General features: G+C 47.8%; 1 protein-coding gene across 7 annotated transcripts in view; it reads left to right on the top strand.

The window, feature by feature from the left end:
* Positions 1-12,587, top strand: part of LOC109865269 (nucleosome-remodeling factor subunit BPTF) — a 55,329-nt gene extending 42,742 nt beyond the window's left edge. For 4 of the 7 annotated variants that reach the window (XM_031799617.1, XM_031799614.1, XM_031799613.1 and 1 more), the window contains 13 exons: positions 544-674; positions 1,012-1,126; positions 1,325-1,536; positions 1,911-2,136; positions 2,427-3,007; positions 3,766-3,848; positions 4,816-5,041; positions 5,191-5,459; positions 5,999-6,172; positions 6,794-6,986; positions 7,379-7,463; positions 8,460-8,646; positions 10,252-12,587. In XM_031799617.1, the coding sequence (XP_031655477.1) occupies positions 544-674; positions 1,012-1,126; positions 1,325-1,536; positions 1,911-2,136; positions 2,427-3,007; positions 3,766-3,848; positions 4,816-5,041; positions 5,191-5,459; positions 5,999-6,172; positions 6,794-6,986; positions 7,379-7,463; positions 8,460-8,646; positions 10,252-10,288 (2,519 nt within the window). In that variant the 3' untranslated portion in view covers positions 10,289-12,587. Of the gene's footprint in view, positions 1-543; positions 675-1,011; positions 1,127-1,324; positions 1,537-1,910; positions 2,137-2,426; positions 3,008-3,765; positions 3,849-4,815; positions 5,042-5,190; positions 5,460-5,998; positions 6,173-6,793; positions 6,987-7,378; positions 7,464-8,459; positions 8,647-9,230 lie in introns of all 7 variants that reach the window. The other 3 variants (XR_004204500.1, XM_031799615.1, XM_031799616.1) reach the window with 3 other exon arrangements.
* Positions 12,588-13,132: the final 545 nt, after the last annotated feature.

The following is a 13,132-nucleotide window of genomic DNA, read 5'->3' as shown; positions in this document are numbered from 1 at the left end:
AGTAACGACTATGAAACACTTGCTTTGTCGGAGGAAATTAAAAACGTATGAATTCAAGGAAAATTCATCCATAATTTATGAGCGGGTCATACGTGATGGATTCAAACCAACATACCCCGTTTGAAGAAAGTTTTCACCTTGTTTACTTGCTGGGTTCATTTTGACTGTGGTCAAGATCAGAGAGGGTTGCACCTTGAAAGGAACTAAATCCACAAGTCGTTTATTGAGTGACGTTTTGATACATCATGAAATGCGCAGAATGGATAGTTTGTTTCTATACCTGATAGTAGGGAAACCGGTCTAGCCTTGAGGGGACATTTCAGTTTCCTTCATTTCGAAAAGTGAAAAGCTAGAGTGGGATTATCGTTTTTAACAGATGTTGAATTTTGAGTGGATTCATTTCTATCTTTTAAATGTGATGCATTTAATCATCAAAAGTCAGAATAACACACAAGTGTGTTCTGAATGTTTAACAAGTATTAGATAAATACCAATCCTGTATGTGCGGGTTCACAGTAATAATATGTCCTCTCCACTCCCCAGGTATGATTCAGAAGCAGGTGCTGGGCATCATTCCCTCAAGCCAAGCTGGCGGCGCCCAGACCTTTGCCTCGTTCCAGCCTCGCACCACAACCATAAACATCAGGCCGGGCATGCCAGGCTCACCACAGCAGGTAACACCCCATAGACCATCTTTCTCCATCTGTCAGTCAATCAATCACATCTATTTATAAAGCCCTATTCCCCTCATCAGTTGTCACAAAGAACTTTACTATAACCCCGCCTAGATCTTCAAATTCCCCCTTCCTTACCGACATCCACCCTGCTCCCTTGTCACCCCACACACACACACACATCCCTCTAAAACAGGTAATTAGCAGTAACACGTGATTGACGCTTTATTGAAAGAATTCCCTGTGCACTATTAACAGCAACCCTTCACTGGAGTCAGTGTCGTCCCTGTGGTATAAGGGGGAATCCCAGTGTTTCTGATCTTGGCTGTGTTTCTAGGTGCTCACCGCTGGAGGCCAGATCCGTCCGGGGATGACCGTGATCCGCACGCCCATCCATCAGACAGGCGCCATGGGTAAAAGCATCCTCCGAACCCCCCTCATGGTGCAGCAAGGTAGGCTGTTTGTATTTACCTACTCCATTTCACAGCTTGATAGGCCAGTTAGAATAGTGTCTGTCACTTACTTGTGTTCATGCAAGTTCTGACTCTTGTCTGTCTGCCTTTCGGTCTGTTTGTGTGTCTGGACTTGTGTGTGTGTGTCCCCACTTACGTGTGTGTGTGTGTGTGTGTGTGTGTGTTTTCCTCCTCCAGGTCAGGCGGGCCAGCAGGTGGTGACCCAGATCATCCGTGGGCAGGCCGTGTCCACGGCCATCTCAGGTGCCAGCCCCGTCACCACCGTGGCCGGACAGAGGATGGGCAGCGCCCCCAAAACCCCGGGCCAGCCCAACACGGCCCAGACGCCGCAGCGGGTACACCAGGGCCAGGTCAAACTCACCCTGGCACAACTCACCCAGCTCACCCAGGTACCATCAGCTACCCCATAATAACCTGATGTCAGGCAACAGTGGGGCAATAGGTTTCTGCTCTGCCCACCTAGTGTATCGTAATTCTGCACTTTTCAAAACGAGTATGTTTTGATTTTAGTCCTATTCAGCGGGAAAGATCGGAATAACTAATTTTCATGTGCTAGTTTAGACATGGTTTGTTTTTATTTTTATTTTTTAAAGAGTAGTGCACCCTTGCCTGATCATAGATCAGTTTGTCTAGCCAACTCCTATGGTCATTGCTATATATTGCCTGACAAACCGTTCTGGGACCAGGCTGCCGTTGTACCTCTACATTACCTCCAAAAACATCACCCCTCCCTCATCTCCCTGTCTCCCCCCCCCCCCATCAGAAGCAGCAGAGCCAGGCAGTAGAGCGGCCAGGCGGCGGGGCCCAGGGCCTGACGGTGATGATCCAGGGCCAAGGCCAGGCCACGGGCCAGCTGCAGGTCATCCCCCAGGGGGTCACGGTCATCCCCGGGCCCGGTCAGCAGCTCATGCAGGCAGCCATGCCCAACGGCCATGTCCAACGCTTCCTCTTCACCCCCATGGCCCCTGCCGCTACTCCAACCTCCACAGGTAGTCTAAAGAGCGAATAATAGTGTGTATTATTGATACGGATACAGACACACAGTCTCCATCATCCACTGCAGGGCTGTGGACACAAAATGGGGGAATGTTTTCTAACAGACAGTGAGAGGTTACGGTGGTATGTCAAGTGTTTTATCCTGTTTTGTGCCGACTGAACAGGACCCAGTACCCAAATGTTATATAGCCTACCAGCAGCCACACATACACTCGCAGGTCATTGGTTCATAGCCTGTGTGTCTTCTAAAGGTCTGCCCATCCCCTTTCTCTCCTCCCTTCAGCCCCTACCGCCCCGGGACAGACCACCAAGACCCCTGCCCAGCCCGCCCAGCAGGCTGCAGCTCCCATCCAGGCTGGCGCCGCCCTGGCCACCAGCACCCCCCCTTCCGCCACCCCCCAGGGCCAACTCCCCTCCCAGACCCAGGCCCACATGCCCATCCAATCCCCCACCCCCCTCCAGGTCAAGTCCCTCCAACACCCCCCCGGCACCCCCACGGGCCGGCCCCAGCAGACCCTTCAGCTCCAGGGCTCCCCCCACCAGCTCATCACTGTCCCAGGCCTCCAGCAACAGGTCCAGGTCCTGGCTCAGCTCCAGGCCCAACAGGGGACCTCCGGAGGCTCTCTCCCCCAGCAGATCAAGCTCCAGCTTCCCATCCAGATCCAGCAACCCGGGGTCGGTGGAGCCCAGCCTGGAGGTTCGATCCAGAACGTGGTGGCCATCCAGACGGCCAGCGTGCAGGAGCAACTCCAGAGGATCCAACAGCTGAGGGAGCAGCAACAGCAGAAGAAGAGGCTGGCGGCCGAGGCCAAGCGGGAGCAGGCGCTGGCGGCGGCCAGCCAGAGCGACATCATCCAGAAACAGGTGAGGGCGCAGGGGTCAATATCAGAAACGTGTACTTACGTGTGTTTTGCTCGCATGTCTGTGTGTTTGGATGATGGGGACGTGTGTGTGTTCAGGCAGCCAGCCAGACACAGGTGGTGTAACAGTATAGTAGGCCCGTCTCTCTTTGACATCAGCACATAAACAGTCCTCTCAAACAGCCTGCTCCCACGATTGTGGTTTATTTTCCAAGCTGTCCACCGCCACTGTCTTTGTCTGTTTTAGGGGTGTGCGTGCGTGCGTGCGTGTGTGTGTGTGTGTGTGTGTGAGCACGTTTGTGGCTTGCATGCACCCCTAGTCTAGTGCATACACACTATGGGTACCTCTGAAATGGCACCCTTTTCCCAATATAGTGCACTACTTTTGACCAGAGCCCTATGGGCCCGTGTCAAAAGTAGTGCCCTATATAGGGGATAGGATGCCATTTGGGACGTACCCTATGCATAAGGTTTCTTTATTGTGTGTTTATGCGTCTTGCGTTCTGCAACGCATGTATTTTGCCTGCGTTGTAACAAACACTTGCTTCCTGTATATTTGACGTCTTTGACGTTTCTGTTCTTTCAATGTGTGAGGCCTGAGTTGGAATGGCACCCTATTCCCTATATAGTGCACTACATTTGACCAGATCCCTATGGAACCTGGTCCAAAGTAATGCACTTCATAGGGAATCGAGGTGCCGTTTGGGACGCAGCGTGTGAGGCCTGAGTTGACCTCTGACCCCTCTGTCTCATCTGTGACAGGTGGTGATGAAGCAGAACGCCGTGATCGAGCACCTCAAGCAGAAGAAGCCCATGTCCCCCGCCGAGAGAGAGGAGAACCAGAGGTGAGGGACTAGGAGCTAGCTAGTGCTGTTGCCATGACGATCAGACCTTGTGTTGACCCGCCGTGTGTGTGGAGGTGTCATCCGTTCCCTCCCTGTGGAGAAAGCCAGGGGTTATATTTAACGTGTCTGGGTCATGGGAAAGGTTACCTCAGACAGACCATGTGTTGTGTCCTCCTCACTGGGTTTAAACCAGACCTACAGTCCTGGAGCAGGGCAAGCCAGGGCACTGTGGTTTGTATCCCAAATGGCATCCTGTTCCCTATGTAGTGCACCACTTTTGACCATGGCTCACACGGCAGGCCAATTTTTGGGGTCTTGTCTCCCTCCATCTCTCTCTTTTGTGGTCAGTCACGTCAGTGGACACAGTCTGGGAACCATGGTTGACCTTGACCTCCCCAGCGTGTGTGTGTGTGTGTGTGTGTGTGTGTGTGTGTGTGTGTGTGTGTGTGTGTGTGAGAGCAGTGGCTTCCTATTGCTAGTCTCTCTTTGCATTGCTCTCTGGCCCCACCTCTAAATAAACACAGTGAACAAAAACACTCTTGACATCTGTCACATGGCTACCGATTGGCTTACAGTGTTTTGTCTCGTAGTGTGAGGTTACGGGTGATGGAAAGGTTCATGATGTATGGAAACATTATACTTTACATTTCCTTCAAGTCCATTTAGATTTGATCACCCCCCCCAAAAAAAATATATTCACTTCAAATGTCCTTAAAATTCCTTCACTGGACTATGGATGAAAATGATCTTCATAGCTAACTCTCCTGTCACATTGTTGGGAACACTGAAATGAAGATGATCCACTGTCACCTAAATACAAAAACGTTTTAAAATCCCATCCACCACTCCCCTCAGGATGATTGTGTTCCTGGTGGTATTCAGCTTTATAAATGGCTATAAGCATGTATGAGCCTTTATAATGTCTTATAAGGCCTATAACATGTTGTCTCTATCCCCTTCCACCCAGGATGATTGTGTGCAACCAGGTGATGAAGTTCATCCTGGACAAGATCGACAAGGACGAGAAGCAGGCGGTCAAGAAGAGGAAGAAGGAGGAAGCAGGCGAGCAGAAGAGGACCAAGGCCAACGCCACCAAGCTGTCGTCGCTGCTCTGCCGGCACAAGGAGACGCTCAAGGCCGAGATCCTCAAGAAGAGAGCCCTGCTGGACAAGGAGCTGCAGCTGGAGACGCAGGTCAGACACACACACACACACACATACACGGCATTCTCCCATGAACATACTTGTACTCACGATGGACACATGGTAACAGAGCTGCACACAGATGTCCAACACACACACACACTTTTGATCTCACTCTCTACCCGTATCTCCTTCCACAGGATGAGCTGAGGAGGGACCTCGCCAAGCTGCGACGGGACAAGGAAAGGGCCCAGGCGGCCGCCGCCGCCGCACACACGCAGCACGCCCTGACACACACCTCCCAACTCAACCCGGCGGCCTTCGCCCACAAGCGGAAGCGGGAGGAGGAGAGGGACGCAGCGTCGACGGCTAACGCCAAGAAGAAGAAGATGATCACCACCACTACCTCAGACAGCAAGAAGGAGACCAAGCTCTACTGTGTCTGCAGAACGCCCTACGACGAGTCCAAGTAAGAGACCGGCTGTGCTCCACCCTATTCCCTATGCAGGGCCCTGGTCAAAAGCAGTACACTATACACAAATTAGGGTGTCCATTGGGCTCCAGTCAAAAAGTATTGCGCTAGGGAACATGGCGCCATTTGGGCCGTACCCAACGTTTTATGTTCCGCAAACGTGGCCCTTGTCTAAAAGCCGTTCTGAGGAGCGTCAATCTAGTTCAAACACGTTAAATGTATAGTAAGCTTCCTCCAATGCCTCTCTGAAGAGACAGTCAAAATGTATACCATTAACCATTTACCATGAAGCTCAAACATTAACACAAGCGAAGATCAATTTCACCTGAAACTATTGCGGTGTGTTTGGACTTTAACTGATAACTTCATTATTTAACTTTTTGAAATGCCCTCATCCAGGCAGTTGAAACACTCTGGCAACACACAGATGGCATCCGATACATTCCTAACAAACGTACCTGAAACCATGGGGGTTGCAATGACCTCGTTTGACCCCATAGTAATTTGGCATTCTTTCACGTCCTGTGTTCTCCCAGGTTCTACATTGGCTGTGACCTGTGCACCAACTGGTACCACGGCGAGTGTGTGGGCGTCACCGAGAAGGAGGCCAAGAAGATGGACGACTACATCTGCAGCGAGTGCAAGCAGGCCCAGGAGGGAAAGACCGAGGAGCTCTACTGCATCTGCCGAACGCCCTACGACGAAGCACAGTAAGTGCATAGGAGTGTGTGTGGTGTATGGGGTTCTCAGTGGCAAAAACGTATAGTGTTACCTATTAGATGGTGAAATCTGTTGACCTTTTGATGTTTAGTTTCATATTTCCTTTGACGTCTAGGGTTGAAGGTTGTTCTGTGTAACAGAGCTTGAATTCCTTATGTAAAGACATTGGCCCTCTGAAATCTGTCTTGCCTACTACTTACTAAAACGACATACTGTGTACTAATTGCACTACGTGCTATTTAGACGTTCTGTTTACTAAAAACAACCTTCCAAGCAACACGTATCAGCATACTAGGCTCATCCGTACTGAGAATGCGTCATCTAATGCGCAATTGTGTTGATTCCCGCCATTCGTTCATTTTGATAGAACACATCCCCTCTTCCCCTATACCCATGGGACTCCAAAGACTATTCTCTCCCTCAATAGTGTGCGGCGAATTCTACTCGATGAAAACCAGAAATTAGTATGTCTATATCACCCTGGCTTTTAAAGCAGACACACTTTCTGCAATGTTCCTTACAATCGGACTTGGAACAGAAACCAGGGTCGTGTTCATCAGGCACAATGAACGTAACCCACCCCTGCCACCCTCCTCCTCGCCCCCGCTCAGGTTCTACATCGGCTGCGACCGCTGCCAGAACTGGTACCACGGCCGTTGCGTGGGCATCCTGCAGAGCGAGGCCAACCACATCGATCAGTACGTGTGTCCGCAGTGCCAGTCCACAGAGGACGCCATGACCGTGCTCACGCCGCTCACCGACAAGGATAACGAGGGGTTAAGGAGAATCCTGCGCTCCTTACAGGTATGTCACCCCTTCCTTTGCTCCTCCCTTCGCCCTCGTTCCCCCTCTACCTAGCGTCGGGACGATACGGAACAAAGCCCTCCTCTGTTCTCAACTCTTATCTGATCTGTGACGCTGGTCCCCTGGGCGGCACTTGGACAACTGCCCTGGCTACAGGGGTTTTTCCACCCTCCTCTTCCTTATCTCCTCCTCTTTTTCCCTCTCTTCTTCCCCTCCTCCTCTCTGTCCGCATGGCACGGACGTAGCCAGAGCACATCTCTGTTGAACCAGCTGCTTCCAATGCCATTTTCAACCTCTTGTTTGTTTTCCTTGTTTATTTTCTGTTGCTGCTGCTGCACGTCTCTCAAGTGTCTCCTCTCTCTTTCTCCCTCTTTCTCCCTGCCTCTCATCAGGCTCACAAAATGGCGTGGCCATTCCTGGAGCCGGTGGACCCGAACGACGCTCCAGACTACTACGGAGTCATTAAGGAACCAATGGGTGAGTGGGGGGAAGAGTTCTGCCTATTTGCATTGATTCAACGTTGTAAAAAAAAAAAAAAAGAGGTGCTGTTGTCATAAATTGGAATAGTCGTCACAAGGGACTCCTAAGTTGTTACAAACACGCCCCATCGCCCCGCTCGAGAGGAAAGGCCTCCAACTCAGATCAAACTGCCCATGTAAAAGGCAGACTTGCGTCAACAGGGCCTTTTTTGAACTTCCACACAAACAAACCTGTTAATGAGCTGCCGGAAAAACCCCAGAGACTTCTACACTTGGACACGACAGTAGCCCCCTTCTACACTACAGTGCATTTGACCTGGGCCTGGAAACTCTAGTCCACCGCCCGCAAAAAATAAACCTTTTCACCCTGCAGAAGAAAAAGCCAAGTCTGGCCACGGCCGTCCGGTCGGCATAAGTTTGGTGTTTGTTGATGAAGTCTGATGACTGAGAAGAAGGCCCTCTTTGATATGGGCAAGGGGTCGGCCTGCTGACCGGGTGGGGGGTGAGGGAAGGTTAAGAATCGGATATGTTTGTTTAAAATGGAGCCCCGGGGCACAACACGGGAGAAAACCACTGCTGCCGTGTGGGGAATTGTGAAGGACCAGGCTTGTTGCTAGCTTACCTAGCTAACTATCGTGATAATTGAGTGTCAACTTTCAACTTCTTTCAAAGGCAAATTTCATAACAGTGATAACATGTTGCCAGAATCAACGGGTCGGCCGCTCGGTCACATCCCGTGAAATTCGCTTTGAAAGGGCCCGAGCCTGGCGATCGAGGGTCAAAACTAGCGTTGAGCTAGTATTTCTGACGGTCAAGTTGACATACAAGTGATGTATTGCGCTTTTCGACGCATACTTGATTATCTATCAAATATTTACACCACATAAACTGCAATTCCTTTTGAAGCGACTCTGTGAGGATGTCGGGGAAGAGTCAACTTGATGATCCCGGAGGTGATTCGTGTTCTGTTCTTGTCTTCCTCCCTTCTTTCTAGACCTTTCTACAATGGAGGAGCGGTTGCAGAAGCGCCACTACATCAGGCTGACGGAGTTCGTGGCGGACATGACCAAAGTCTTCGACAACTGCCGATACTACAACCCCAGCGACTCGCCGTTCTACCAGTGCGCCGAGGTCCTCGAGAACTTCTTTGTCCAGAAGCTCAAAGGGTTCAAAGCCAGCAGGTAAGACCTCTGACCTCTCCCTTGGCCTCGTCAGTCAACTCTGACATTTTCAACTCTGAGCTCATCCCACCCTTTTTTCGCCCCCCCCCCCGTCTTTGTCGTATCCGCCTGCGCTCCTCCTCCGTCCTCGCCTCTTCTTTGTGCTGTTCTCTTATCCCTCCCTTTCTCGCCCACCCCTTCTTTCAGACATAACCCCAACTTTAGGATGATTCTGTGAAGTTTGGTGTTTTGGGGGTTGTTTTTGCCTTCTGTAGTGCTTTGGTCTCTGTCACATCTGCCGTTGGGGTCCAACCTGAAGGGCCTTAGCTGCCACCAGACCGCCAGCCCTTCCACACAGATCTGTCTGTGGTCTGTTGTGTGGAGCCTGTTTGTGTACGCGTGTGGCTTTCTATTTGCATTCACTTTAGAGCTGTGTAGTAGCGATGTCCAATCCATGCTCAATGTCCTTAGCATCCCATCTCCTGTCTTTAGCACGTAGTTCTGCATCTATACCTCCTCCCCTGCATTGTGTGTTTGTGTCCTTATGGTCATGTGCTTCCACCTGCATGTGTTTATGTCATCCATTCTCTCTCCCTCTCTTACAGATTGTGATGTCATAAGTCTGGCCTTGTAGTTGGAATCTGAGCTGGGTGCCGGGGTCACTCTAAAAAAAAAAAACATTAGGCTATCCTGGACCTTGCTGTTTTTAATTCTTTAAAACAGCGTCAAACTATTTGTAAGAAAGTATATTTACAGTATAAACCACACTGTTGGTGTGTTTTTTTGTATTTTTAGAAGGAAAGACACTTTAAAAACATTTCTCCATTTGACAATGGCAGCCATGTTGGTCACAAACAGCAATCAAGGGAAACAACTGTTAGTTTTTTTTTTCCTACATTCAATTCACAGACAACAGATATTCGATGGAAGTTGAGTTCATTTCGGTTTATATCTCAATCCGGTGACTTGTGAGGCACAATATCAAGTTTTCGAAAAGGTTAGTTGACAACCTCATCGTTGGGATTAGATTTTGCTCAAATGTCGAAACTTATTTCTCACACATGTAATGTTGCATTCAAGTCAGTTCCACATGTGCAGATGACCTGTCATTTAATTTAACAGAGGACGGTTATTGTATTAATGAAGTGCAAAGATTGTACCTCCTCTTAGCTGGCCATTTTTAAAAAGATTAGCAACGTTTACCCGTCTTTTATCTGATTTATTCATGTATAATGTTATTGTTTTGTGTGCATATTATATCCTTTTGTGAAGGCGTATTATATGTTCAAAAGGAGAGAAAAAATGCTAAGATATATATATATATATATAGGTCATAGTATTTTGTGTAGCTTTGCAGTTCATTTCTGGTGAACTCGACTGTCCCACATTTTAAATGGTATGTTCTCACTGTATATACAAGCCTTCTAGAACATTAAACTAATGTAACACCAACATGGCTGCTCTCTCTCCTCAAACGTCTGACCCCACTGGCATCCAATAAGAGTTTTTGTATTCCCTCATGCACATTTTGTGATTTGTCAAGCTTTTAATTTTTTTTTTGTATTTTTTTTTTAAACACGTCAAGCGATCACATCAACTGTTTCCCCTTCTCTCTGCGTTCTGTAGGTCTCATAACAACAAACTGCAGTCTACAGCCTCTTAGAATACACAGACCGCACTCCTTCTAAAGCTTACTGTCAAAATGGCTGCCAATGTGGTTCCCCCAGAACACTCATACTCCAATGGGGAAGCCAGGCTACTTCTTACCTGTCCCCACACACATACCACACCTGTCGGACTTGGGAGTGGGAGTCACACCCCCTGTTTAAAACCAGCACACACTCCTCGAAGATCGTAGCCGACACGTGCTTCAGGCCGAACGGCCTTGGTACCAAACCGGATGAGCCCTCGCCGCTCCTCAACCACCTCTATGGCCGTGGAAAGAGAAGAGACTGGCAGTGGAAGGCTCCATTATCCAAACCCTTAGTGTTCATGATGGGTGATACCACATCCCCAACAAACAGGGGGAGGGAGGCTCAGACTTTCATTTCACAGCCTGGTTCCTTCCCTTCAAAACACTTCCGATCTGGTGGATGAAATGGAGGGATGGCGGGAGAAAACCCCCCTGATGTCAATAAGCTAATGGGCTGTTCAAGGGCAGTATGAAACAAGGCAGCAGTAGACTATTTTCAAGTTGTTAATTCCTTAACTAATCTCACATCTCTTTTGTATCAGCTATTCTTCCTTCCCTGGGGTCAACTCCCATTTCAGACTGTGTATGTCCCAAATGTCACCCTATTCCCTATATAGTGCACCACTTTTGACCAGAGCCATATGGGCCCTGGTTCAAAAGTTGTGCTCTATAAAGGGAATAGGGTGCCATTTGGGATGACAACCACTGACATTTTCCAGCTGTCTCTGTTTCCTCATTCAAAATGGGTCTAAATAGCACACACACACCTGGCTGGCTGCTTGTGTTTGGAACGAGCTGATCCTAGATCAGATCCCACATGGTGCCACCTTGAAGATGTATGTGCCCTGACCTCCAAACAGGCCATAGAGAGTCCAAGTTACCATTTCTATGTAATGTCTCAATGTGGAAATGCTATCCTGTTTGTAAAACCTTGTTTTTTCAGATGTTGAACCTCTGTTTTCCTTTTTCTTTGTTACCACCTAAGACGGGAATATTGGTGTATATGAAACAACAGCCGACATTGAGAAAACAAGCTCTATTTCTCGCCATGTCGAGGCTTCTCGAACATTTTTAATTGAAGACATTCATCCGATGAAAACAAGAAAAGCTCTCCCAAGTCCTTCGGCAGGAAAATAACAGAGGATGGACTTGGAGAATGCGAAAGCCGTTAAAAGGGCATATTTAACCTAAGTGTACTGACCATCCACACCGCAATCCCCCCCTCTCTCTCCCCCAATGGTTTGTCAAGAAGGTTGGATCACATGCATCTCTCAACTCACAGGCCCCCTATAAAGGATTAAGTCAAATGCTTTTGAGTTCTGCACTGCATCAAGTAAACATGCTGTGGTCTACAACAGTAAATCAGGAAGTCAACCTTCGTTGAAGAATCTTCATACTAAGTTGCGGTTTGTATGAAGATTTCTTTAGGAACTCTTGGCCATTTTGATCATATTTGGAACTCTTCTGTAATAATTGTGTCGGCAGTACTGTTTGTTGGGGGGAGAACATTTTTGGAGTTGTCATTGGTGCTCTAAATTAATCTCTAAGGCTTAGGTTTGAAGAGGGGTTGGGATTTTTCCATTTTCATTGGAATTATAGTTTACTTCCTAAATTGAAATGGAAATAACCGAAACCCTGGTTTGAAGTGCCAACAACTTTTTCGGAGGTGGACTGAGTTGAGAGATGAGGTGACCGAAGTCTGTCTGTCAGTCCTATTCACTGACCTGTTTGCATTTCAAACCATGCACTCCAGTTTCTATTCTTACATTCATCGTCCACCATTTTGTATTTCATGTTGTATAATATGGCTGTCGATAAACAAAGAGATTTTTATAGCGTTAGTACTTTTCTTTTTGACCGTCTTAACCAGCAACTAAGCCTACCTGTAGATTCAATAGTTATTCTCTATCTTTTGTCATAGTGGACTCTACATTTAGGTAAAATTGCCCTTTATATTAAAAGTGCTGCATATTGTGTGCATATTGATTTAAAACCGGGCGGGGAATGTTGACTCTTTGAAGAGTTTATTTTTATTTTTTAGAACCAACCAGTTCTACACATCTCTTAATAACTTCATCACAATATCTGTTGTTATTTATTCATATCGCTGAAAATATTTCATTTTTTTAGTAAATGTAAGAGGAAACATAACTGTGGGAAAATACTATATGTTTTTAACAGATTGTGGCAACTCTTATGAGATCCTTTTTTGTACTTGATAGGACATTTCATCCTAGATAATAAAGTCATGTTTTTGACATCAATTGTCCAATGTGCTGTCAACTTTCTTTTTACGTGCTTATGTTGTAATTAATTTGTGTTTAAGGGCCAGGAGTTTTGTCCGGATGTGTTTATCCTGTCAGGTCACTTGGTCAGGAATATGTAATGAATATTAAGTAGTTTGTACCTTTCTCATCCCTTTCCACGGTGGAGTTGGATTAAGTTGCCTCAGACACTCATCTAGAGGCAGCTTCTCTGCATTTCCTCCTGTCAATGTTTCAAGTATTTTTGGTTTTTAGTAGGATCCCCATTAGCCGCTGTGAAAACAACAGCTACTCTTCTTGGGTTCCACAAAAGATGAGACATTCGGGGAGGATTAGCTGATCCTAGATCTGGGCCTATAGGCAACTTCTACCCAGACAAGAGCAGGGGATGATGCCTGAGGGCCCCCCCCCCCCCACACACACACACACATTATATTTCCCCTGTACAAAAACTCCACCCCCAAATTTTTTTTGGGGGGGTATTTGTTTCTTTCGTTCATTGTTGATATAGTCGTGTATGATGCATTTTGCATCCTATGATTCTGTGTGT

The sequence above is a fragment of the Oncorhynchus kisutch genome, linkage group LG20, assembly GCF_002021735.2.
Source record: "Oncorhynchus kisutch isolate 150728-3 linkage group LG20, Okis_V2, whole genome shotgun sequence".
Taxonomy (NCBI): domain Eukaryota; kingdom Metazoa; phylum Chordata; class Actinopteri; order Salmoniformes; family Salmonidae; genus Oncorhynchus; species Oncorhynchus kisutch.
The sequence above is the reverse complement of the archived record's forward strand: the minus strand, read 5'-3'. Positions and strand labels throughout refer to the sequence as shown.